The sequence below is a fragment of the Amblyomma maculatum genome, chromosome 2 (genome assembly GCF_055883805.1).
Source record: "Amblyomma maculatum isolate TAMU_Amacu chromosome 2, ASM5588380v1, whole genome shotgun sequence".
Classification (NCBI taxonomy): domain Eukaryota; kingdom Metazoa; phylum Arthropoda; class Arachnida; order Ixodida; family Ixodidae; genus Amblyomma; species Amblyomma maculatum.
In genome coordinates this window covers 14025418-14051439 of record NC_139345.1, presented here as the reverse complement: position 1 = coordinate 14051439, position 26022 = coordinate 14025418, and the positions used below count along the sequence as shown (strand labels likewise).

The window sequence follows — 26022 nt, the reverse complement described above, 5'->3', positions numbered from 1 at the left end:
TTCATACGGCTTGGTTAAAGCGGGGCTTCAGGTGGGCTGAGGAAGAAAAAGAGAAGAAGAATGCTCGGTCACCCGCAGCTAATGCTTTCTCTCAGTATTTGGTTCAGCAGCATTGAACTTTTGTAATTTTTTATCATAGCAAGGAAGTGAGGCATATACGCACTGCCGTTGTCAAGAGTCCCGGCACATCCGGTAGCCACACCTAGCAGACCGTACTGCACCTGAGCTATGTTGAGGCTGGCGTTGAGTCCTTATTCTGCAACCTTTGTTGGGACACAGGAGGAGGGCCACTAGACTCTGTGACAGCTTTGGCCGCGCGCACGAAACTGTAAGCGATGCTTTGGTTGAAGCCACTTATGACAAGATGTGGCACCAGTTCCATTCTAGCAAATGTCATTCTCACCAGTAGAATGTCCCGAAACGGATTCTCTCCAATGGAAAGGGAGAGTGGGAAGCGCATGCTGACTTCATCAATTTCGTCAGGGGTGTCTTCAAGAAGGAAGTCTGTTTCGTAACTTCAGAATTGTTGCCCTCGGTTATATGGCTGACCAGTGGTCGCCTGATAACGAGATGTACAATAAATTTCAGTTCCTGATTACCCATGTTTTAAATTTGTGGCCGGGCAACTCCCGTCTTGGTCAACAAGACTAGGCTAGGCAGATTAACAATCGACAAAAAGCAGTAACAGAAGCAATTGACACGTTAGAAGAAAGCACGAAGCATTAGATAGCTGTACGCCAATTCCTCCTCATTTTCCTTCCACCAACAAAAGGCGGCCGCATGAGCAAACATTTACGCAGCGGATAAAAGCGCTTGTGCTGTGTCTTTATTCGTTCGTCTCGTTTTCCCGCGCTGTTCCCACTACGGATAAAAGCGGGGCAAATGTAAATGGCACAAACGTTTACACCACGCACTACAAGAGCGGATAAAACAACACCGTTGCCGTACGTTCCACCACATAAGTGCATCGAAAAGCATGCCAGTATACATTAGTATACACAGCGGGGCAGAAGTTTTTCATGCGTCGCACAAGCCGACCGTCGTGACGAGAGGGGATTTCCCAATGTCAGATCAAATAAGCGCCTCCCTTTGGCCTATCTTTTTCCTCTGACCGTACGGCCCAGTTTATATCTGCCTCTCAGCAGCTCGCTCCGTGCGTCACATGCAATCGATGCTCAAAGAAAGGAGCCGCCACTAGAAAAAAGAGCATCTGACGTCACCCTTCTCGAATATCCTTAGGCAAACAGGTATACAGCAATTGCTCTTACTAGGCTGGTCCTGTATTGTGCTTTAATTATAGGCGCGAAGTGTTGACCTGCGCCTATGCTCCTGGCTGCATCATGACACTAATTAGCAAAATGTATATAACCACGAACATGGCAATGCACAAAAATGCAGTCAAAGGATTTCCCGCGTGTCGCATCTCTTGTTTTTGTGACCCGCAGTTTGTGACCTCTTTGTTTTTGTCGTGGCTTGATTTTTAATGGCACAGTCGGGCGTGTTTGGCCTCGACAAAGTGGGGTTAAACATCCTCTCTATTTATACGTTCGTATAGCCTTTTCTGTAAGAATTAGTCGCAATGTCATGCGAATACGATACTGAATAACTTACTTTCACTTCTTCAACTCTTACTGCAAAAGAGCGAAAGTTTGAGGCCACAGCTTCCATGCGACAAGCCTGCGCTTAAGCTTCACATCATATTTGATGTTAACGACGCGCGCAAGCACTGCCTGCACCAATTACTTCGCAGTTTTGGCTACGCAAGTCGGTCAAAACGCTATCAGAGTTCGTTTTTTATTTCTGTGTATGTCTGATATGACCTGGTGTGCGGGATTTAACGTCCAAAAAGCGAGTCATTCAATGAGGAGGGCACCGAATTACTTTAACCACGTGGGGATCCATAACGTGCACTGACACCGCGCAGCACACTGGTGCTCTGTAGCCAAGAACCTAATAAGCCACTGCAGCAGGCCGCAATGCCTACGAATGACTTCAGTGCCGCGGTATGTACGGCATAAGCTCAAACAATTTCAACTATCAATGAAGTTTTCTATAAATTAATGTCTTGGCAAAACAACATGCCCATAACACATATGTATACTCAACCAGGCATTCGATACATGTGATCAAATAGATTCATCTCAACAGGCTAGACAGCTCGAGCTGACGCCCAAAATGACACTCCTCGCGAAATTGGAAAGTACGCTCTCAAGTTGTAGCAGGTCGCCTAAGCGCATGATAAGGATCACCCGGGATGACTCAAACAAGTGCGCCTCTTGAGCGCGGCCAAAGTCGAACCGGCACATCTGGAGGGGTTACGCACAAGAAATGATGTCACTGGCATAGGGCGCGTGCATCTGACGGCCGCGTCATGTGACGTTACTTGAACGCCAGCCGCGCCAGACCGTAGTATGCGGAGGGAGCTTTCCCGCACAGAAGCCCCGGCGCGCGCGCTCGTCCAGACGGATGGCGGGAAGAGGAAGGCGAAAAGAAGTGGCGCCTGCCTCAAGAAAAAAAAAAAAAAAAAAAAGAAGAGCTACCGCGGCAACAGCCGGCTGAAACTCCGCCGGCACAGGAGGCTGCCGCCGCCGGAGCTATAAATGACCAGGCTCGAGAGACGCCCGCGCTCAAGGTTTTTGGCGGTTCCTCAAGAGCACTTGACATTTCCGAAGCGGCCGCCGTAGGAGAATGTTGCCGGGAAGCGCAATTCACTCGCCAGCAAGGCTGCGCGCAAAATGACATCGCATGCGCGAGAGGGGAAGGGGAACACGCAACGACATCGCGCAGCTGGGCCACGCTTGTTGCCAGGCCCCGGATCGGACGAAGACACCAGCATCCAACCTGTACGCTCACGGTTGAATGAACCTGGGTCCGCGCACCGTTTCGCATCGTCCGTCACCTCGGGAGCTGGCTGCGGATCGATTGAAAATGTCGCCGACGACCGTTTTGAGACGGCGACGGAACAAGTTTCGCGGCAAACGCGCTTTAATTTCGTGCAGTGTTGCATTCGCCGGTAATGGACAGGGGACTGAGGCAAAGAATGTGGGGCAGCCGTCACACAGCGCTCTGTCGGATACTCACAGCTTGTTTTAAAGACAGCAACGAGCGCAACGGTGTTGGGAAGTGCTGGCGGCAGCGGCAACGGCAAGCGTCACTCAGCTTCCACTGGGCCGAGGATCGCCGAGGTACCGGCGGCTTCCGAACTTCATTCGCGTCTGCAGTGTTCACAAAGTCACGCTAACGGGAGCACACGGCCAAGCGGACACAACAGAGATGCCGCCAGACAGATGTCCGATCTGTGACGATGCGGCAGCGGCGACTGCAACACACGTGAACACTGTAGCGAAGCGCCGCGCTGTGCACTACGCCACTGTCGCAACTCGGTCCGCGGGAACAGACAGCGGTACGGTCAGAGCGTCGCGGAGACTGTTCGTAAGCGTGACCAGTTGCAGGGCTGCTTTCCTGCTTCGAGGGAGGCAAAGCGTCCTTTTCGTCTTTCTTTTGTGGGGAGGTTATCCTCGTTTGAAACCCTACAACGGCTCCGGCGGAAGGTGATGGTTTCGCCGCAGTGCAGAAGGCGGTCGGCTGGCCAGCGATCGACGCTTGCGCTGCTCCGGCCAATGGCGGCGCTGCTTTCCGCTGACGTTTCACCGGCTGCCTGAACCGAGGCTAGGCGCTTGCTGACGTCAGATAGCACGTGATCCTTCCCGCCACAAGCGCCGTGTCGTCTGCTACCGGATGCTTCCGGGGCGATTCCGCGGGAATAGAAAGGGAGCCGAGAGAAGAGCGGCGAAGGATCTTGGCTATCGCGTAAGCTGCTGCGCCAGCTCGAGTGATAGGCGCTCTCTGTGAAAGTGAATGCTCGGCAACGCCGCTTCCGCACAAGCGGCACGGCAGTAGCTCAGCCGAGTCCCCCGTTGGCATGATAAGCTGAGATCCGCTTACGACGACCCGAATTAGCCATGAAAAAAAGAGGTCAGCAAATGGCCCCGAGAAATCAAAGCACGTAAGCTGCACGTCTTGAGAGGTCATCTAAAAGCGTGCAGCGTGCATGCCCGCACGTTTATCTGCGTTCGTTAGAAGCTTGGGTAACAAACTAGGCTCCATCGTGCAATGACACTTCATTCCTTTCCACTTAGTACACAGGCAATACGGCGAGTGCGAGAGACAGAGAGAGAGAGAGCTATTAGAAAAAGTGACAGTATTTGTGTGAAGTTTAATGAGTAGGCAATAAGTGACTCATATTGCTAGATTGCAGCAAATTTGTTATTTTGTTCAAGCATGTTATCCTCCTCATTTTTTATTTATTTGTGACTTTGACAACAGCTTTACCACGTGGCCTCGATTTAATACAGCTATTATTCTATGGCGCCGGTGATCGCTTGCGAGCCTATCCATTTTTCATTTTTGCTGGTCTGAACTTCCCAGATGTCTGAGGGATCCACGTTTGAATGAGTTGCTGACAAATTATAGGCGAGCTGGCAAGATGTCTTTTTGTCACCCTGCACGGACTCCATAGGAAGGTGCGCTTTTATTCAGGAATGACGTTAAGAATTAAGCTTCTCTACGCGTGTCAGACAGAATATACGATTAGTGTAGCTAAAATTTGAGTCGGACACGAATCGAGTAGCGACAGAACCAAATCGAATATTTCTGATAAAATCCGTTAGTTGTGCAAACATTCGCACGAAAGGTGCAGCTGTGCGAAGCACTGAAGCGCCAGAGCCGGCGCTGAGTTCCGGTTATGGAGCCTCGCTACTGACCTCAGTAAAACGCACTAATATCCACTAGGGGGCTGTAGTTGGATTATGTACAGTACATCTACTCTAGAGGGTTCTAGCACAGCTTTCGCCCTCGCTCTTGATCACGTTCTACGTGACGCTAGCGGTAACAAAGGACGTTCCACGTCCGCCGCTATGGTTGAGGGTGGCGCTGGTGAACACTCTCAAGGTTCGTATACAAACAACATAAATACCCAAGCAAGTAGAAGGGGGGACAGCGGCCGATGTAGCTCAGTTGGAAAACCACCGACGCGATATTCGGAGGTCGTGGGTTCGGTTCCCACCATCGGCACGTTGTTTTTTCTTCTACTTTGTGTTTAATTATATTTCCCCTAAACAGATCACATTACTAATTTCCGTGATTATCCAAGTAAACATTAAAAATAAAAGACATAAAGTACCATCCCCAACACTTTCCTTGGCCTCGCCGACTGTTGGCTTCTTTTCTTCATGTATTATAACGAGCACCCTCATTTCCCCTTAATTGATCTGCTTGTTGCGGTCAAGTTATACTAGCAGAAAAATTACCTATTGGAGCTGATAACGAAAGAGAACAGGCTATAGAACCCAATTGCAACTCAGGGCCTGAAGGGTTGACAAGTATACTTCTACGTGCCATAGCTTCCGAGATCCGGCTTCATGGCAGGGCTTTGTGAACTTGCCTGGGCCTTGCAGCATCGTCCAGGCTTGCAGGCCATGCTCGCCATGCATTATGAACGTCATCACATCAATGGAACGCGTCGTGGCGGCGAACTTTCTATGCCGTATAGTGATCACGGCATGATGGCATACATACGCACTGTCGGTATGGCCCTTGTTTTTGAAAAGGGGGTCGAAGAAGAATAACTCGGGCCTTATCCAAACCTCGTGTCAATTACTCGTAACGTTCGAAAAATCGCCCGCATGCTCAACTATTTTCGAATAATCTTTAATATGCACTATTCGATTCGTTCGGATAATCATATACATGAACTGTTGATTCTCCATCAAAACTTTCGAATATTCGTCGAGGAAGCGTGTTGAGGTGCGCTCTGCCGAAACAGAAGACGTAGACACAGTTGACACTGCGCTTCTCGGTACTCCGAAGAGCACGCTGGAATCCGAGGGAGATGCGATTGTTGAGTATGTCACAAATCCGGAGCGGGTAGAAGCGACACCCGTAGTGCGCGTAGGGATGACGGCCCTGAATGAGGATTGTGAAAACGGTGACAGGTGTGCTGAGGTCATCGCAGCAGAGCAGGACGGTAGCGACGGCGCTGAAAGAGAGAACTGCCTGCATGAAAGGGTTACAGATTGCAAGGAGCTCATGCATGAGCCAACTGTCAGCGATACGTTGAAGGAGACTGGTTTCGAGCGTCGTGATGAGGCCGCACCTTGAGATTGTGATGCAATGTGTATATAGCTGTAAATAAATTCGATATTCTGTAAATGGAGGGAATGGTTCAGATTGATCGGGAAAGGAAGTGAAATTGAAGAAAAAGAAAAGAATAACCTTTCGTAACTGTCCACACGGGCTTTCCCAATGGTTGTAGAACAGCGCGAAAAAAAAAAAAAAAAAAAAAAAAAAAAACGACAAGGACGAAGGAAGACAACAAGACGAGCGCTGTTTTAACGTCGTTCTTTTCCAATGGCTCCAATTGGCCCTCCATGTCCCGCCAGAAGAGGTTTCTGGCGGATTTCAGCATGCTGACCGAAATGCGGCATCAACCGATCATGTTACATGTTGAAGCGCGCTGCCGAGCGACGAGCGGCCAAATTGTTTTCTGGCTTGAAACAAAACTTGTTCCAGTCAAACTGCTCGAGGTTAAAGGAAACAAACATGGGTGTCAAATGAGACATTTCGCATATACTGACGTGGATCACTAGAACGTGCAGCACACTTAGCAGCGCTGGACGTCAGATGCAGAAAGGTCGTTTTTTTGTTTGTTAGTTTTTTATTTCATGTGAGAAAATTAAGATCTTTTTAGGAGCCCAGTTTATTTTCCTTGTGTAGTAAAATATCTCGCTAATGACGCGAAATTGTGCAAGAAGCACGCGAAAAAATTATATTGAATATATGTAACCACTTAGATATAAAAATATCTTTCAGAAATAGTTTCTTCTGCGCCTTATATAGACAACTGCTGTAGCGCATGTGTAGCTGGTGGGAAAAGCAAACTGCGGCGTGAACCAAACATTTAATGGTCATAGAAAATTTTTTCCAACGCCTATGTTTAACACGAAGCCTGAAATTCTGGGATTTTATCAGTAATAATAGTTAATAAAAATTGGTCCCGCCGGGGTGGCGCAGTGGTTAAGGCTACTGTTCCCAAGGGCGCGGGATCATTGCACCCGTCACCGCTTCGGTGGTGGTGAACGACGGCTGTTGTTGAGGCACGCGCGTCTTCCTCTCCCTTTTATTTTTTCTTTCTTGTCTATTTTCTCTTCTGTCCGCACGAGGCAGCGGAGGTGGCTCAGCTACAGAGCCTATAGCAGGCCCCTGCATTTTCTATTCTTTTTTCCTGCAGCCACAACAACAACAACTGACATCGCGTAATACGCGGACGCCTCCTCGTTTCGCCTTCATCGAAACGCAGCCGCTGGCGATCGGGATCGAACCCGGGGACTACGACACAGTAGTTGGGCATCATACCATGGGATTTTATCAAACAATCATTTTTTTTATCGGTTTGGCTTGGTTTGGTTATCGACATAATTTGGCATACTGTTTTCCATAGACCGAAACAGCAGGACTGTTTCAAAGAAATCTTATATGGTCGAGCCGCGCCTTGTATGTTCGAGACTGAATGAGCATTTCAAGAAATTAACGCACAGAGCAAATTGGCTTTCTTCTCAATTCGATTGCCGTTTTTTCGCATTTATGACGGTGAAAAGCTCGCAAATTATTGTTAGCTGCGCAGCTGTCATATATAAATAAAATGTCTCCTAATTAAACTTTAATGGCTACCATCTGAGAAGATGCCAGTGCTGCGGTGCACAAGAAATTCCTACCATCAGAGGCAGCCGATTCTGCACATTGAGGCTTTCAAGGTCACTCAATCCAACCGCAACTACATTCCGGGTTTTGTTCGCGCGCGCGTGTTCGAGCGGCGTTTTTCAGCATGTGCAAACAATTAGAGGCAAAGTACGACTCTAATCGACTTTCCGAGCTTCATAATGATAGTGTGGGGAGCCAACTGTCTCATATGTTGAAAGAGGAAACAAAACAGCAAGTAGATTCCAAAAAGGAGAAAAGACAAGTCTGTGCGTGTGATCCTATTGAAAATCAAACTTTCTCATTCAGTAGATGCAGCAAATAAACTAATGTGTTGGTTCTGCAAAGCCTTTATGCGAGAGCGTGATTACCGCGTGTTCCCCAATTCTTTTTTTGGTCCTTTTTACGTATTTCGTTTGGGTCTTTTGCGCCGCAAGGAAAAAAAAGAAAAAAAAAAGGAAACAGCAGCAGTAGCACTAAACGAAGCTTGACACTTGTGAGCAGGCACTTCAACAAAAGCTGCATTATTCGACGATAGGATATTGGCGAGAACCGTTGATTTTTGACGCCTTGAAACATCCGAGCGAATAACGCCCATATTGTACGCCAGCGAAACGTTATAGCGCTCTCAGTTGTCACTGTAAGGCTGCAATGTTACGTGGTTTTTTGCTAAGATATAAATTCATTTTAGTTTTATGGGGTATAACATCCAAAAACAACTAAGGCCGTATTGTGGTGGGGTCCGGAAATTTTGACTACCTGCGCTCATTTATCGCGTGCTATCATCACACAGTATGCAGGCGCCTAGCTTATCGCCTCCATCGAAAAACGTTCGAAAAACCCGCGTCCTTTGGACCAACAGTTGAACGCCCTAACTACTGAGCCACCGCGGCGGAGGGGGGGGGGGGGGGGGGGAGATAATGTAAATGCGTACTCTCTACACGCACGAACCGGAAGATCTCGCCTTACGCTCACGCCGTAAGAAATGTGCAACGATAATCGCGCGCCCAGCGATTGCATGTGAGCGCATTCACGAGGGCATATATGGTGGTATAATATACGATCAGGAATTGGCACTCGCGGGACGCAACCGAGGCAATCGCCGAGCTCAGCCACGCGCATTTGCCGGATCAACCGTCGCTGCAAAGACTCCCTCAGCGAGATCGTACCGTTAGCGGAGCGCCCATACGTCCTCTGATATATAAGCACATTGCGTAAATCAAAAAGCCGCCGATCGGCTCTTGGCACGAAGGTGAATCCCGCTCCTCCTGACAGATAGGACCTATTGCGCGGTGGGAATTTCAATTCTTCTCTGGCGTGAGCTGTGCGAAGGATATCCAATTGAGCCTTAACTCGAATCCTTGCTGCTGCCGATGCTGGTTCCGGTATGTGCAACGGCCGCACGCCGCGTACTTGTGTGCTACGCACATTGCAGCCAAATCGCTGCTGAGATATGATCGGAAGATACCGACAGAGTATTGAATGTTCGATTCATTCGCTTTCCTTGCATGACCCTCAGCCGCTGCCCTGTTAGAAAGCGGATGTACGTAAATATATCCTGTTGCGTTTTTTATCGGACGGGGATGGGCTGGCTTAAAAACTGCTTCCTAATGAACGTGGCCAAGGATTGTACGCAGGCGGGTATAGTCAGCAAAGGTTAAATACGCACGGTCTGCAGGTCTTTCCTTCTGACTATAAGCTTCAGGGTTGAAGCGCCCCGACAAGCGGAATCTGGGTTTTCTATCGTTTCCAGTCTTCCGAGGACGTCGTTATAAGGAGAAGTTATTTTCCTGAGAACGCATTATTTCACGTTGCGCTTGTACCAATGCGCCAGCCAATAAATAAATGAATAAATAAATAAATAAATAAATAAATAAATAAATAAATAAATAAATAAATAAATAAATAAATAAATAAATAAATAAATAAATAAAATGCGGCACCTGGTATAGTGTACAGTGGTATAATAGTATTTCGTATCGCATATCGGGTGATTATTTAGGTCTATAATTTTTAGACAATTGTCTAAAAATTATAGACAAAACAAAACAAAACAAAAAATCTAAAACCAGTTACGTTTAAACGTAACTGGTTTTAGATTTTTTGTTTTGTTTTGTTTTGTTTTAGCCCTGGGACTATATTAGGGGCTACGGCGGACACCAGGTAACAGTCAGACTGCTTAAGTGTTCTGTTATTAATTATATACATTAATTATCATCTTTTTAAATCTTTATTTTATGGGCTATTTTGCATTAGCGGAATTGTAGCTTGTCCTCCAGATAGTATAGCCGAGAAAAAAAAGTTATGGTTTAACTATGGTTAACCCTATATGTTGAATTGCGACATCAACGGCGGAAGCTTATTTTACTATAGCTCCAAACCTAAAACAAAACTAATGTCGTTAACATTTTTTCTTCAAATTTTGGACCTTTTAAAGAAGAAAACACCCGGTATATAGTATCGTATACTGTATGATATGCATATGTATGGTGCAGCTAGGGTGTGATATATAGCGTGGTATGTAATATGGCCTATGGCATATGGCAATATATGGTGCAGTGTGTGGTACGGTATATAGAGGCCAACGCCTTTATCAAAACGTGGCTGCAGCTGCTAGAATGGAACCCGCCCCTTCGCTGGCTCAGCGGTATTATACTGCTGTATGCGAAATTTTCTGTACGCCTTATTCTCAGAAAGGAAATAGCAAATATACCCAGTGCGGTTCGGTCGGTGGGTCGTCTTAACATTAATGCACATATAACACTGACAAGGGGGCTTGTTAAATCAGTCTACGATTTGAACTGTGAGAGCCTAGATGAGTAACTGAATAGCTGAGTAGCTTGTCTTGGGCCCTTTTTAGAAACTGCAAACAAGGCCATGCGGAGCTTTGAGATTCGGCCTCATCTCCCAAAGTGGCGACCATATTCATCGTCCATCTAGTAGCACTAAATGATGCCTCTGTTCAGGGCTTCGGGAAAAGGACTACTATCCGAAGTTATTTGACTTGCATTGATACTGCACAGAGCTTTTGTGTCCCGTTTCCCCTTTCGGGGGAACTGAGGTTGCCTTGGCTGTGTTTCTTTGTTCCTGCCACCATGGGCCCGGATAGCCAAACGCTAATGACGCCAAGCCACCACGGCAGGTCATTTTTTCAGAAATGGCGGCAGCTCTTAATATATATATATATATATATATATATATATATATATATATATATATATATATATATATATATATATATATATATATATATATATATATATATATATATATATATATATATATATATATATATAATCTGGCTGGCTTGAAGCTATAGTGTAAGAGGGTTCTAGCACTGCTTTCGCCCTCGCTCTTGATCACGTTCTACGTGACGCTGGCGGTAACACAGGACGTTCCACGTCCAACGCTATGGTTGAGGGTGGCGCTGGTGAACACTCTCAAGGTTCGTATACAGCAACATTAATACCCAAGGAAGTAGCAGGTGGGACAGCGGCCGATGTAGCTCAGTTGGAAGAGCACCGGACGCGATATTCGGAGGTCGTGGGTTCGGTCCCCGCCATCGACACGTTGTTTTTCCTTCTACTTTGTGTTTATCTTTCCCCTAAACAGATTACATTACTAATTTGTGTGATTACCGCAGTAAAAATTAAAAAAAAGAAAGACATAAAGTACAATTCCCAATGCTTTCCTTGGCCTCGCCGACTGTTGGCTTTTTTTCTTCATATATATATATATATATATATATATATATATATATATAATGCGAGATCCCCAGGTATAGCGTTCTGTTATTGAGAACAAACTGAATATCAGGGTCACAACGTGTGACAAGCGTCAGGCGAAAATCGACCGCTCGGCGCAACATCAAAACTTACAATCTAAAACCGTTCACTTTAAAAGGCACCGTAGCGAGTTCATCGCTATATGTCATCTTACATGCTGTATGTATATTGCGGCAATGAAATGAAAAGAATGCTAGCTGCTCCGCAGTGTTGAAAGGTGCTGCTAACAGACATGTTTAGCTCCGACACCAGATCTCAATGATTTAAAAAGCGAGCACCTTTCATGCTATCGGCGTTGCGCAAATATACCTTTGCAACCGCACTGGCCGCGACAAGGCGGCAGCGCGGACGGCAGCAACAAAGAATGAGGCACAATTCTTTATGAGCTTATCGAGTCCGGTTCGACATTCATTCTTACTGTTTACGGCCAAGCGCTCGATGCTCTAATTTCGCAATAATGTGACCAACAAATAGATGGATATATATATGATAATAAAACAAAATCAAAGGTTGGCCACACCAATTTCATCACTCGACCACGTTCTCAATTAACTTGAATGTTCAAAAACAAGAATCACGAGTTCAAAGCTGCCATTTCAACACAGCCCTCCGGATGTTCCGGTTACGAGAAGGTACATGTGCATATGCAACGCGCGTGCGCTTTTGATCTTCGAAATCATGCACGTCCGCTTTGTTTCCGCTGCTGCTCAGAGCCGTGTATGAAGCGTGCGGTGAGAATGCCATAAGATATATAAAAAAAAATCCACCCTAAGATACATAAGCGACGTATGTACATATAAGGAAGAACGCCATATCCCCAACACGTTATTGCCACACGCACGTGCTCGAGCGCACATCGAGATCGTATCGCACTCGGCGCGGTGGAATTCTGAACTAGGTCGTAAAACGAAAAACTTCGCCCGGGAATCACCCAGAGCCATCCACTTGCGAAAGTTGACAAGTGTCCAGAAAACGGAGGAAAACACCAAGCGCGCACCGCAACACGCACTTGCTTCAGCAAAAATCAAACAAAAATAAAGGACATTCAGCCGATGCTATCTGAACTCTTCGGCTACCTGTATTAAGAAAAGAGTGGGTGCTTTTAACAATAAATTCATTCCGGCTCTCAAAGATGATTGAATAAATATCTTACTTTTTCTCGACTTGTGAGACTGACTTTTGCAGTCCAGCCAAATTTTTGTTTTCAAGAGTCATCGCAACTATACCAAGTATACATTAACAGCCGCACATGGGCCCTGGACACAGCAGTGTATCACATTACTCTAATTATTAAATAAATGATTCCTCCTTTTCTTTTGTTGGGAGCTTGGGCTCCGTAGAACTAATAAGTCGAATATAAGAACTATTCAAGCGAAATTGCTCAACTTCTTGCAACAGCAAGGCGGCGAAGAAAATTTTTTTATCGTTCCCTGGCATGCGTGAGCAAGCTTCAAAATTGAGGAAATTTTAGAATCGTTTCTTTCTTCCCTTTTTTTTTTTATGAAAGGGGGGGGGGGGGGGGGGGGTATGCCGCATGGCTCCGTGGGCAGCTCATTTTCAACATTCGGATTCCAGTATCTAGTTCTTGTTACACGCTCTCTGTAAACCATGTCCTTTTTTTATATGCTATGTACACCTATCCTGCTAGGGTTTAGGTCTGCGAAAAGCAAGGCGCCCGTGTGCTGTGCAGTGTCTGTGCACGTTAAAGAACACCAGGTGGTAGAAATTTTCAGGGTCTTCCACTACGGCGTCTCTCATAGCCTGAGTCGCTTTGGGTCGTTAAACCCCACAAATCAAACCAACCAATCTATCACGTATGAACCATATTTGGCGCTAAAAGCATCGTCATGAGAGTGTTTGCGCTTCTAGCGCTACCTAGCCGCGACTTTTAGCACGATGCAGCTCGCTGCTGGCAGTTTCGCCACAAGGCAGCAGCACCACCTCTGGACCCTGTCGAACTTTTTGAATGGATTGTCATGCAAAGCGCCTCCTACGCGCCGCGGGGGGGCCAAAAAGCGCATTCCTCGCGCGCCAGGCCCGTTAGATCATCTCCAGCTGTTCGTAAGAAACGAATGCCCATTCAGTGGCGTATGGTGGGTGGCATAGCATCGACGCACTACTTCCGATACCGGACTCAGTCCAACCGGCGCGCGCGTACACATCGCACCCACTCCGTCTGCTGCCAGTTGGTTTCGGTTCCGTGCTTTGGTCTCGCTCTGGATCTCGCCTAAACGGGACAGTGCGAGAGCACGAGCGCATTCCCGAGACGCTTGTCCGTGCTCTCTCCTCCGGTGTCTCTCCTCCGTGTGTCTTCGATCGGAGAACGTAGACGCCGCGGAAAAGCGGGCAGCGCGGCCTGTGAGCTGTTATATCAGCGTCGACGACCACTGCGATGCGTGCCGCGACTGTCGCGGGCCGGCAGCGTCCGCGGTCGACGCAGCACGCGACCGACAGTGAGCGCAGCGGCCGTAAGCCCGGCTGAGTGCACGGCGGCGCCGAGCTCTTTCCGATGCGCCGCGAGGGGAGACGCTGCTGCGACGACGACGACGAGTCCACGAGGCTGCTGCAGCCAAGCCATGGGCAAGCTAAAGGCGTTCGACATCGTGCTGGACGGCTACCGCAACGTGTACCACCCTGGCCAGGCGGTGCGCGGCAAGTGCGTGCTCGAACTCAAGGGTGACATGCGACTGAAGGCGGTGCGCGTGTTCATGCGGGGACTGGCCAAAGTTCACTGGACCGAGTCGCGCAGCACGGGCAACCGGCTGGGCGCCTACACCGAGCACTACAACGCCGAGCTGGAGTACTTTTTCCAGGGACAGACGCTCTTCGGCTCCGGTGGGTGAGCTGGCTCGCTGTGTATGTATACGCGCCCGTCGCGTACGCTAAACCGAGTCCCGTGTCCGTCTGCACAGTGATTGTATCTCAGTTATGAATGGCAGATGAGTGCTTTTCTGCACACACGCATTCCACCCTGTTTGTGCTGTATTTGTTATTTAATCAGTTGTGAACTGGGACCGCGAGCGTCTTCGCGCGCGTGTGCGGAGTCGCGTCCGCCACCGACTTATTGTGTACCGAACTGTGCCGAAATTTAAAACACGCGCCTTGCGAAACTCCGCCGCTGCGTCCTTATCCCATTTTAAGCTCAGCATGCCTTTTCAGTGCGCTCATTTAATAACTTGGTCTGAAAATGTCCTAAATTTATTTGCGTCAAACAAAGTTGATCGTTTCTTTGTCGCCCTTGACACCTGTACAGCGCCACTTTTTTGCGCATGATATTGTCACTGTACGCCGTACCCAAATGCTTGTGACTGGTGCTCATAGGCTTGCTGAGCGAGTGCTGAGTGCCGGTTTCCATAAAGTGGCCACTTCTGCGGCCGCAGTCTTCGTCGTTTCCAAGGGGCATGCTAGTGGACCAACTTGCCTTTCGTCGGCACGCTGTTTGTTTTTGTTGGCTAGAGACCAGGGCGAGGCAACAGACATTCACTCTGGCACTGGCGGGGTGGGGAGAGAGAGAGAAAAAAAAATCATGAAAAGAAGCGAACCACGGGTATCACCAAACACTCCCTCAATTTACTGCGGACTACAGCTTTGCAAGACGGAATCTCACTGAACAACGTGACCGATGATGCTGATGGACGCCCGCCCCGATTCCGCTGAACGTGGACGGATCGCTGAAGTAATTTCCGCGCCTCCGTTTACAAAGGGCGGCCCCTTCGCCGAGATGACTCTCCACGAACACGCCGTTTGTGTGTGCGACGCCGCCTAAGTTTAGCTTGACTCGAAAGTGGCGAGTGGGATCATTTGTCATTTCAACAACTTCCTCTGTCCCGATTTGAAGGCCTCAGAACGGCCCACGCACGTGGGAGGCTTCAAGGCGTTCTCTATATTTTCGTTAGCCACAGGTAATTCAAGCCAATTGCTGCACATGCTGCACATGCTGCAACTTGCAGCTGTCCGCTTTAAATTCCTCTTAGCAGGTTTGCCGGACGAACACCTTATTAAAGTCCCGCAGTAACCAAAAAACTCTTCCGATTTGTCTTTGTGGATCGGTAACTTTGCAAGATTAAATATGTAAACACATGAACTACCAAGCATTGCAGTGAGGTACAAATGCGCTGAAAAAATAACACGTACCCTTTTGAACTCGTTGAGCTCACCGGAATTGATATGATGTGAACGATAGCTGCAAACACGGATTCAGAAAAACGAAAACTCTCGAACGGGGACTGCAGCGGGACCGCGATTTTATCAACTTATTCCAGCTCGCAGGAAAACAGCATTCTAGAGCAGAGAGGCTTCAAGGATTATGGTAAAGGAAGTGCTGTGGTCTACAGATAATAATAATAATAATAATAATAATAATAATAATAATAATAATAATAATAATAATAATAATAATAATAATAATAATAATAATAATAATAATAATAAACAAGGTCGCAGCAAGCATACCCATAAAGGGTGGGACCATCGCTAATAATGCACAGTGCATATGAATATTTACATTATCTCGGAATGCATGCAGTTTCATTTTATTTAGGCAAATATTTTACAAGGATCACTTACCGTCTTTTCTATTCAGCGATATAATGTGGTACTCCTGGCTAGTCAAAAGTCGCATATATATGTCGGTTTGTTTCGTCAGTATGTGATTATTCGATTTACCAATAATTAAAGCACAAATTGTCGTTAATTATGGCGAAGCGCTTACGGCCGTACTTGCTGAAGGAAACGCTTTTGCCACTGAAGAAACGGACAAACGCGCAAATGAGACGTTGACTTCTGTAATGTGGATTGGAGTGTTATCTCCAGGTTGGTCTGCTAGGTTGAGCGTTACGCGGCCTGCGCATGGTGACTATGATGGAACTGTCACTTAACCACAGCGATAGAAGCAGCATGGCATTTTTTCGTGACGGCTATGCATTGTTTCGAACGCTCTTGCATACAACGGGGAAACTTCCTTAACCGATAGCTGCGTTAAGTGGTTAGATGACAGTGAAGAGCACTACACAAGCAGCACGGTGGCTGTGCAGACGACTTTGGGCGGCCAAGTGGAACCTCGCAATCTGGGGAGGCTTGTCTGCTCCCAGATCTGGCGGGTGGCAGGAATCTCCTGCATGGCAACCCTGTGTCCGCCAGCGGCCATACTGTTGCCAGGTGCAAAAACTAAACGCTCAAAGAGTATGGCAGCGCACTCCGCTTCTAGGTGTGCGGAAGGCTTAAGTTTAATTCCGTGAACATAATGTATGTTCCTCAGCAATCATGAACTGGAAGGTGCCGGCACAATCTCTCCGCCAGGCTTTTCTGGATAACAGGACTGTCCTACTCGCGTGACCACAACGCGATGCTACCACCATGTTGTTGCGTGCCATGGTTGTAGTCCCACCATGCCGCGGTTACCTGCAGAGAAACGCCGCGCAAATGTCGTTACATTATTAGGGTCTGTACTTCAAAACGCACCGTTTCACGACTTTCGTGGCTTTCGAACTTGGTTAATTTTCTCTTTTGACGACTCCTACTCGATATTCAGCTAGCTGCATCATACATGTTAGGGATACTACCTTTTGCAAAATGAATTCGGCGTACTTTTATCTTTTCGTATAAACCGAAAAGTCCGACCCATAATTATGTCCTGATGAATGCTTCGGTTATGTTCCTGTGTGTTAACGCCTTGTCGTATGCGGATAGTTTTCTTTTAAACTATATAGAGAGAGAGAGAGAAAGAGAGAGAAGGCAGAGAGGTTAACCAGGAAAGCTTCCGGTTTGCTACCCTGCACTGGGGAAGGGGAATGAGGAGTTTAAAGGAGAAAGAAGAGAATGATGGGAAAGGTAAGGCGGCGAGGAGCAGTCACAGTTTCTCAATCAAGTTTGTGTCTCTCATTAAACACATTAATGCTTTGAAGGCTTTGCCGTTAGACGCCTTCTGTGGCCATGGGCCGAGGATTTTCTCCTCTGTGAAAGGACGGCTGTCAAGATGGTCCAGAGCCGAACGCAGCGCATATCTTTCGCTTGAAAAAGCAGGGCACTCGCAAAGGAGATGCTGTGTGGTCTCTTCGCAGCCGCATCTTTCACAGTTAGGGCTATCCGCCATTCTCATCACATAAGCGTATTTTTTGGTGAATGCAACACCGAGCCACATACGGCACATCAGTGTTGTTTCGCGCCGCCCTTTGTTAGGGGGAACACGAAGGCGCAGCCCAGGGTCTAGTTCCCTGAGGCGTCGATTGGAAAATTGTCCTTTGTTCCAGGCTGAAAGCGTTAGCTCCGCCGCTAAGGAACGAAGTCGACAAGCTGCGTCAACTCTAGATATAGGAATGTTCACTGTAGTTCCGTCGTTGTGTGCAGAACGGGCAACTTGGTCTGCCTGGTGGTTTCCCTCAATACCGCAATGTCCAGGTAGCTACTGGAAATTATATCATGACCTTTTGATGTAGCGTCGTGGTATAGCACGCGGATCTCTGCAGTTAGTTGTTCATGTGATCCACGACGTAGCGCAGCTTGAACGCCTTGAAGCGCTGCTTTCGAGTCCGTAAAAATGAACCAGACACCTGGAAGTTCCTGGCCGATGTATTCAATAGGTGTACGTCTAACAATAGGCACTCATATGGCTTGGGAAAAAAGTGTTGATTGATTTCTGCTCTCGCTTCGTCAGCTGCGTTCGATAACCGAGTACATCTCGTTCAGTGTATTTCCATTACAACAAGGTAGCACGAATTTGTGTGCATGCTGACTGATATCTTTAAACAGACATTGAGGACGCATTGAGGCGGGCCATACTCTGTATCTATAGAATTCAAGTGACTCCATAGACTACCGTCTTCTGATGACAAGAACGCTATGCTCGCACACACTGTGGATATTTGTGGCTACGCAGCCACGCATTAATAGGTTTCAAATCGCGTAGTGTTTGTGCAGTCTTTGAATCTAGTGGCGAGGGAAAAAAAATGTTCAATTCTAAATCCAAATTTCTCAACACTGTCTGTGTTCGGGCTTCCAGGCAAACGTCAATATAGCCGGACGAAGGTATGAACTCGATTTTCATTGCGAAGAAAAATTGAATTGAATTTAGTTGTATTGGATTCCCTCGAAAGTGGGGTCAACAACGCTGGCACCGATTTGTTCCGCAACAGTCGAAGGATGGAGAAAACGGCGCGGGATGAAACGAAGCAATCTCGACATTCCATAACTGGAACGGGAACACTTCGGCAGAGATCTGCCTGGTCGGGAGGAAAACTGGATAGAGAACAGTTCGCAATCGTCAGCCAAAGTGGCGCGAGAGAAAACAACCTTTTTGTGCCCGAATCGACGCCTTCTTCAGAGTGGCGGAAGCAGTGTGCCCTTCCCTTTGGCAGCCGATATTAAAAAGCGCATCTCTTGTTCCCGCTCGGTTGGCCCTATGTAAAAATCGAATCGGAACCGCGAAACGCCAGTTTCTCCCATGAGACTTTGGTCGGAATGTCGCAGTCTGTTCTCTCATTCCATAACTGTACCTGAAATATTACCTAAATATGAACAGCAGAATGATGTCATGAACATGCTGCTGGGAGTGTTCTAACCACTTTGAGTGTAGCAAAATCTTCACTGTAAAAACTTTTTGTTGAAAAATGCAGAAATTTCTATTCTGTTATGTTTTCTGTTTTTAATATTTTTGTGATTTTACAGTTTTTTCTGTTTACAGCTGAAACAAATTTTTTGTAAATTGACTAAAATTTTCTGTTATACGGCATTTTCTGTTTTTTTATTTTTCTGTAGCAATTAAAAGAATGGCGCAAATATATCCTTGTTTTTTCGTCCTTCATTTCACATGTTTTTTGCGTGTAAAAACATTGAGCGCCAATTTCTTCAATGAACACCATTTTTAATACGAAAACCTTGCTAACTGCATCTCACGAATATCTCTCGGCGCTGGCAATACTCGATGGCACTCATAATGTTGGCCGCACAACAGCGGTTCTCTAGCCACAATACCACCGTAGCAGGGAGTCAACCTCTCTATTTGTTTTGCCTATATATGCTCATGGTTACCAAAAAGCTAACCTCAACGTGACGCCAGTAGTTTTCTTTCGAATCGAAATTGTTACGCAGCCGATCGTCGGACAGCGCCTTCAGGGTTATCATACCATTTCGTTTTCTCTTCCGCATTTACCTACTATTCAAGTAAAAACCAGTTTGCGGTAGAAAATAGAACAGGCGACAAAAATATATCGAATTGTTCGCATTCCAGTTAAGGTTTCTGCTGAAAAACAGAAAATTACTGTTTTCTTCGTGAACGTATTTCGGTCAATGAAGTAGAACAGATATTCTCTGTACGGGGACAGAAATTTTCTTGAAAAATACCTGTATTTTAACACACATTTTTTACAGTGTTCGTTTTAATGTTTGCCCTGCGTTCGCATCGAATCGCTAAGCCTGCCATAGAAAATTATAAGGGCGCTTAAACTTCGCCTTAGGAAAATTCTACGAATTTTTGTTATTGAGTAATTGGCGCATGAGTTTCCGAAAACGTGAAACGTTTCTAGCTCTTTTGTTTTTTGGGGGACAGAAAGACGCAATATCGCTCTCACTTCTCGGTGGACTCCTGCAATGAACAGCATACAACTGGAGGTATATATGCCGTCGGTTCGAATGCCTGTCGCAAACTAGCGTCTATAACTTCTCTATACGAGGGATGGGAAGCGAAATGCATCAATCTTCTATAGAAGTTATAGATGCATGACACCACCGTGAACTCTGCTAAAGAACGGTTTCCTAAATTTCGATATGTAATCACGTGCGTGTTTTTACCGCATGTTTCTCAATTCTGGGCGACAGCGAAGCCTTTTCGGCCGACTATCGCTTAAAAGCAGCTGAGAGCTTTTTCGCCAGTAAACTTCAGAAAACTGTAAGTGCCGCGAACAATGACCTACCTGCGGGTATATTAATTGTTATGTTAGTCGGAAAAAAATTGCATTCCATAAAAAAAAAGTAGCTTGTCCAGATTTTCTATGTATTTGTTACGGGGCGGCAAGCCAGTGAAAGACCATGACGGATGGAGATGAGATGAGTTTAATTACACTGTTGTTTAATGAGTGTCGGCGGGCCTATAGCGTGGACGCTCCTGCCTAAGCCACTCCCCGCTCCTTCTTCCTCCTCGGTAACAATATGAATAAAGATAGACAATAATAAAAAGAAAAAAAAAACAGGGGCGAAAACTAGGATTAATTCGGAACCTGTTGCTACTGAGCAAGGTTGTGTCGTTCTACCGTTAGTTGAGTACACACAACGAAGTTTCGCGGTTCCGGACCAAGCCGCGGCAGCGGCGTATTTTTAAACGTGTAGATGAATTCGGTCGAGCCCGTGCGTATGCTATATATCGGGTGTCCGGGCGAGCACTAAAACACTTTTTAAAGACAGGTACTATATATATCGGGTGTTAGGGCGAACACTAAAATATTTTTAAAGATAGGCAGTCCGAAATAACAGTATTTCCAAAAAGAGACTGTCAGGCGCAGCGGCCGTAAAATACTGAAAAACACTTCGAATTGTATGTGTAATAACTAAATCTCACTAATCAACTTTTTAATTAGTACATTAGTAAATATTTTAAATGAGCCTGCAGTCCCCCGCAACACTTGGAGCCTCGCGGTGTACCTTTCAAACGTGACACCCATTGTCGATTTCAACGAAAATTGACTCTTTCGGCGCAGATGATGATCGGTCGATAAACAGCATCGTACGTACGTCAGCCTCGCTGAGGCCAAGCTACTTATTCGTTTTGCGTTGCCGCTTCCGGTCGCGTGTGTTTGGCCAACAGCAGCAGTGCAGCGTCTCTGCTTATCCCCGGGCGGTGAGTTCCTCCCACAGCGCGGGGATGTCAATCCAAACAGAATTACCCTGGCGGCCCGTGTATGTACGGCCGGAGGCGAGCGACGCGTGATCTGGTCCAGACGCGGGACACGCGCGCGCGTTCTAATTGGATCCCCCTCTTCTAGAAGAGCGCCGCTGATGCGATTGGAGTGCCTCGCAGCACAGGCCGGTCACGTGCGACCTCTTAATCGCATCATCTCCAGAGCCGAGAGTAAACGCGTGTATTGCGAGCAAGCGCTGCTGCCTGACCCTTCCTTCGTGCAGCGAAATCGCTCCGCCACTTTTGGGAGTGCCCTCTTTTCGGTAAAGAAGGGAAGAGTTAATTTGAAAGCTGTGCGCGCGTTTAGGGCGCTTATGAGAGCAGGTTGTGTCCGCCTCTGCTGCGGCATTTGCTCATAGAGGGCCGCTAGCTCGATCCATTTGGTGTGGGGGAATTCAGCGACGCAATCGTTTTTGCGAAGTGTTGTAGTATAGAGGAGTTCTTGTTTCTGTTCCGATGTGAACGCCGCCAGCGCGCTACAGTTATGTGTGTATATATATATATATATATATATATATATATATATATATATATATATATATATATATATATATATATATATATATATATATATATATATATATATATATATATATATATATATATATCTGTGTGCGTCACTGAATAAACGGGGTTCGTTCCATACTGCCATGTGCAGTAATTTATATTGGTAGTCGGTTAAATAATGAAAATTACCCCGCAGTCGTTACGGCGCTCGACAACTGTTCCCAAGGACGCGGGATCGAATCCCGACCTCGGCGGCCGCTTTTCGATGGAGGCGAAAAGCAAGGCGCCCGTGTGCTGTGCGATGTCAGTGCACGTTAAAGAACCCCAGGCGGTCGAAATTTCCGGAGTCCTCCGCAACGGCGTCTCTCATAGCCTGAGTCGCTTTGGGACGTTAAACCTCCCCAAACCACACCAAATGTGCAGCGAATTTCTGGGTTATAGATGGTTGCCTCCCTGTAATATTTATACTATTGATGCCATTTAGCGCACAGTCACACCACTAAAATGACATTTTTATTATGTGGCTGAGCGAACTCGCCATTAAAATGGAGTGCGTTTGTGTGGGACTAACGCTCAAATGGCCAAATGCATGACACCGCAATCGTCGTGATTCGCCTTTCCCTCGCCCCGCCGGGGTGGCGCAGTGGTAAGACGCACGACTACTGTGCCGGAGTTCCCGGGTTCGAACCCGACCTCGGCGGCTGCGTTTCGATGGAGGCGAAACGAAGTGGCGTCCGTGTGCTGTGCGATGTCAGCGCACGTTAAAGATCCCCAGGTGGTCGAAATTGCTCCGTAGCCCTCCACTACAGCTCCCCTTTCTCTCTTTCCACTTTCACTCCCACCTTCCTCCCTTCCCTTACGGTGCGGTTCAGGTGTCCACAGAACAAGTGTGACAGATACTGCGCCTTTCCCTTCCTGTGAACCAACCAACCAACCGCCTTTCCCTGGCGTTCGGCGGCTTCGGTTTCGTGGGCGCCCACTTCCTGAGCTTGATGCCGCTGTCTCAGCATCGCGGTGTTCGTTGCTTACGTTTTCGTTGTCATTTCGCGTTCTAACAACTCTGGATATGCCTTCGCCTTAGTCGTCGCCTTCTTTGCTCGCGTCCGGCGTCAAGTTCTTGGAGCGGCACATCGTCACTGTCACGTGGTGCTGACGTCACAAAAGCCCGGCTTTACACGGCGCGAAACGGTCGTAATGGCTAGTGCTACGCAAATAGTAATTCGCGCGACGGAATCCGCCTGAAGAAATTACTCCATGTGCGGTCGTTCTCTACTGTAACTTCCGCTATTATACCGTTAAACCCAGCAGCGGCCGCGTTCCCAAGGAGACGAAAGGCAACACGCCCGCGGGATGTCCGACATTATAGTCTAGGGTCGGGCCACCGGTGTCCACCACAAACCCACGTGCAGTTTATAAGAGCGTTAAACTGCATATGTATACATACGTCACAGGTTTTTTTTTTTTTTCTTCTTCTATTAATGCACACGAAACAATGGCACGAGAAAGGGAAGAATAGAGCGGACGCGAGAGAAAGATAAGTGACGTGCGCTGTTTAATTCACCAAGAATATTTCATCTACTCTCCCGGACTCGCAAAAAATCGCTTCGGAGTCGAAGCTTCATGTGCCAACCCTTTTCGTGTACTCCGTGTTGCAAGAGCACTTTCGCGGTGAGGCGGGCGAGCAGAGAGAGTGAGAGGAGCTCTCCGCAGAGAGGCGCGCGTAGCGCCAGTCGTTCTCCATTAATTTCGCTCGCTGCTCGAGACTAATCCACTTTTGCCGACTGCGCTGCTCGACCGGGCGCCATCTCAGGACAGCCCGTCATGAGAGGTTCCCTAATCGTGCCTGCGTCAGATTAGGGCAAAGAAAAAATAATATGAGAAGGGTGGAATCACGGCATAAGGTTGGAGGCTGTCACTCCTACTCTGAGTGGGCCCGGAGCTGTCATGGCCCGCTGTTGATAAGGGTGGCCCGTGCCTGGGTGTCTCCGGGGCTGTGCGGCACCACTGGAAAAGAGCGGCAGCTCGAACCCGTACTCTGTACCCTGTAAGAACGAAGCCGTAGCTCTAGCAGCTTTCGTCTCTGGCACTCAGAGCCATGCGCTTGATAGCGCGCATACGGTCGACAGTCACAGCCGGCTGGCTCGACGTGCTTCAACAGCCTGTCGGCAGCGCTGCTGTCAGGGGTGGTTGTTCAAGGGACTCCGAGAAAGACCCGCAGGGAAGCACGACGATAAGGGTCATCGTGGACTTTTGCCCGAGAGGACGATTTGAAGTCTGCACCGTATCGGGAGAGGACCCTGGCTTTATAACTCTAGTTGAAGGGAGCCGCAGATTTAGGCGGGGTTAGGTAGGCAGCGAACACGATGGTTAGATGGCTAGGAAGATAGTGAGAGACCGGAAAGCGTGGCGTGGTATGGTCCATAGGGTCACGAAAAGTCGGACACGACTGAGCGACTGAACTGAACTGAAGTATATAGCTGGCTTTTTTTTTTTTTTTAACACACTCGCTGTCGATTTAAGTGAGCTCACGAGATACTGTAGTGTGTGTATGGTATATACTATATAGTTGACTCCGCGTTAGACTGTGCACTAAGGACAACCCCATCCAATGTTTTTTTTTCCACGAGTGAAAATCGATTCTGCGACGCTGTCCGTCCTCTTTGAAGTCTTGCCCGGCAGAAAAAGTGTGCATTTCTTGTAGAGAGAATGGGATTTCAAAGGTTTTCCGCCGCTTCAATAAAGCCCGTGACGCCAAGACCGAGAGGGAATCCGCGATCACCGTATTCAAGTGAATGGCGATATATATAGCGAAGACTCGGAAATCATCTCACAAAAACTCTCTAGACGCATGGCAGTATGCTTGCGGAAACGGCCGATGGTGGCGCATGCGCATATGTTATTTTCCGTTTTTACTTTTCTAGGGCTAGCGTTTAACCTCCCCGGCTTGTGTAAAAGTAGCTGCTTTGTCTTAAGAACGCTGCAGACTTTCGACAGAGGCCAGCCTGACTTTGTCCCCGTGACTCGTAGTCTCTTGGTCAAAATAAATGCTAAAGGCGCGCGCGTTTAATTTGTGCGTCCGTTTGTGGGTTGTGTGCGTGCGTGTGTGTGTGTGTGTGTGTGTGTGTGTGTGTGTGTGTGTGTGTGTGTGTGTGTGTGTGTGTGTGTGTGTGTGTGTGTGTGTGTGTGTGTGTGTGTGTGTGTGTGTGTGTGTGTGTGTGTGTGTGTGTGTGTGTGTGTGTGTGTGTGTGTGTGTGTGTGTGTGTGTGTGTGTGTGTGTGTGTGTGTGTGTGTGTGTTTCGAGCTGTTCTGGTCATGTATCTTGAGCTGCGCAAAATGATCTGTGCCTGGTGTTGTTGTCTGTGCGCAACTGGACAAAGATGCTACGATCTCTTAGTTGGAGTTGTCAATACATTCCCTTTTGCCGTGAACCGAGTCGCGGGACGACCGAGCCAAACTGCAGCCATGACATGATGTGTTGGCTGCGTATATGGTCATATCAGTTGTAACGATACATGACTTTGGGCTTGCAGGTTTGAACTTGGGAGCTGTGTGGTGTACGTTCTTTTCTCTCGCTTAGTAATATTTCCTATGCAAGGTGATCTGCTGAGAATTGCCTTGTTCAAATCAATGTATTTCCCGTTCACCATGCACGTCTTCGACGAGCTTGCGATGAAACTGGCCGCAGCCTGGAGTAGTGTGTCTTTGGGGGAACGACCGGACTCCGCTAGGCGACGGAGGAGAGAAGAAGGGGGTGATAAGAAAGTTTACTGTTTGCTTGCCGTTGTCGCTATTTTGTTCGACAATGTTATGCGAGTTCATCAACACCCAGGAACCGCGCGCTGACCAGCAGATGCGCAGCGCTGTGCGTGCGTCTCCTCAACTGCAAGGCTATGCGTTGAATCGAACCCTCGTCTTCCTGTTTTTCTATCTTCCCTTTGCCCCTGCGTACTGCTGGTAACCATGCGATTCGATGCGTCACGTAGGCAGAGGACTTTTTTATCCTACCTAAAAGGCATTCATGCGTTTTTGAACTCGTTTACCTATCCCCCTCGATTCAAACGCTGTGTTCGTTTCTAGTTACGTAATCTT

At 47.5% G+C, this 26022-nt stretch overlaps 2 protein-coding genes across 2 annotated transcripts in view; one reads left to right on the top strand and one right to left on the bottom strand.

The window, feature by feature from the left end:
* The window catches only part of Ndae1 (Na[+]-driven anion exchanger 1), a 239355-nt gene extending 235757 nt beyond the window's left edge, over nucleotides 1–3598 (bottom strand). The window contains exon 1 of the mRNA XM_084593300.1: nucleotides 3082–3598. The gene's annotated coding sequence lies outside the window, so the exon portion shown is untranslated. The remainder of the gene's footprint in view (nucleotides 1–3081) is intronic.
* A 9990-nt stretch (nucleotides 3599–13588) lies between these two features.
* The window catches only part of LOC146197988 (arrestin domain-containing protein 3-like), a 102370-nt gene continuing 89936 nt past the window's right edge, over nucleotides 13589–26022 (top strand). Inside the window, exon 1 of the mRNA XM_084593294.1 lies at nucleotides 13589–14375. Within this exon, the coding sequence (XP_084449420.1) occupies nucleotides 14117–14375 (259 nt within the window). The 5' untranslated portion in view covers nucleotides 13589–14116. The remainder of the gene's footprint in view (nucleotides 14376–26022) is intronic.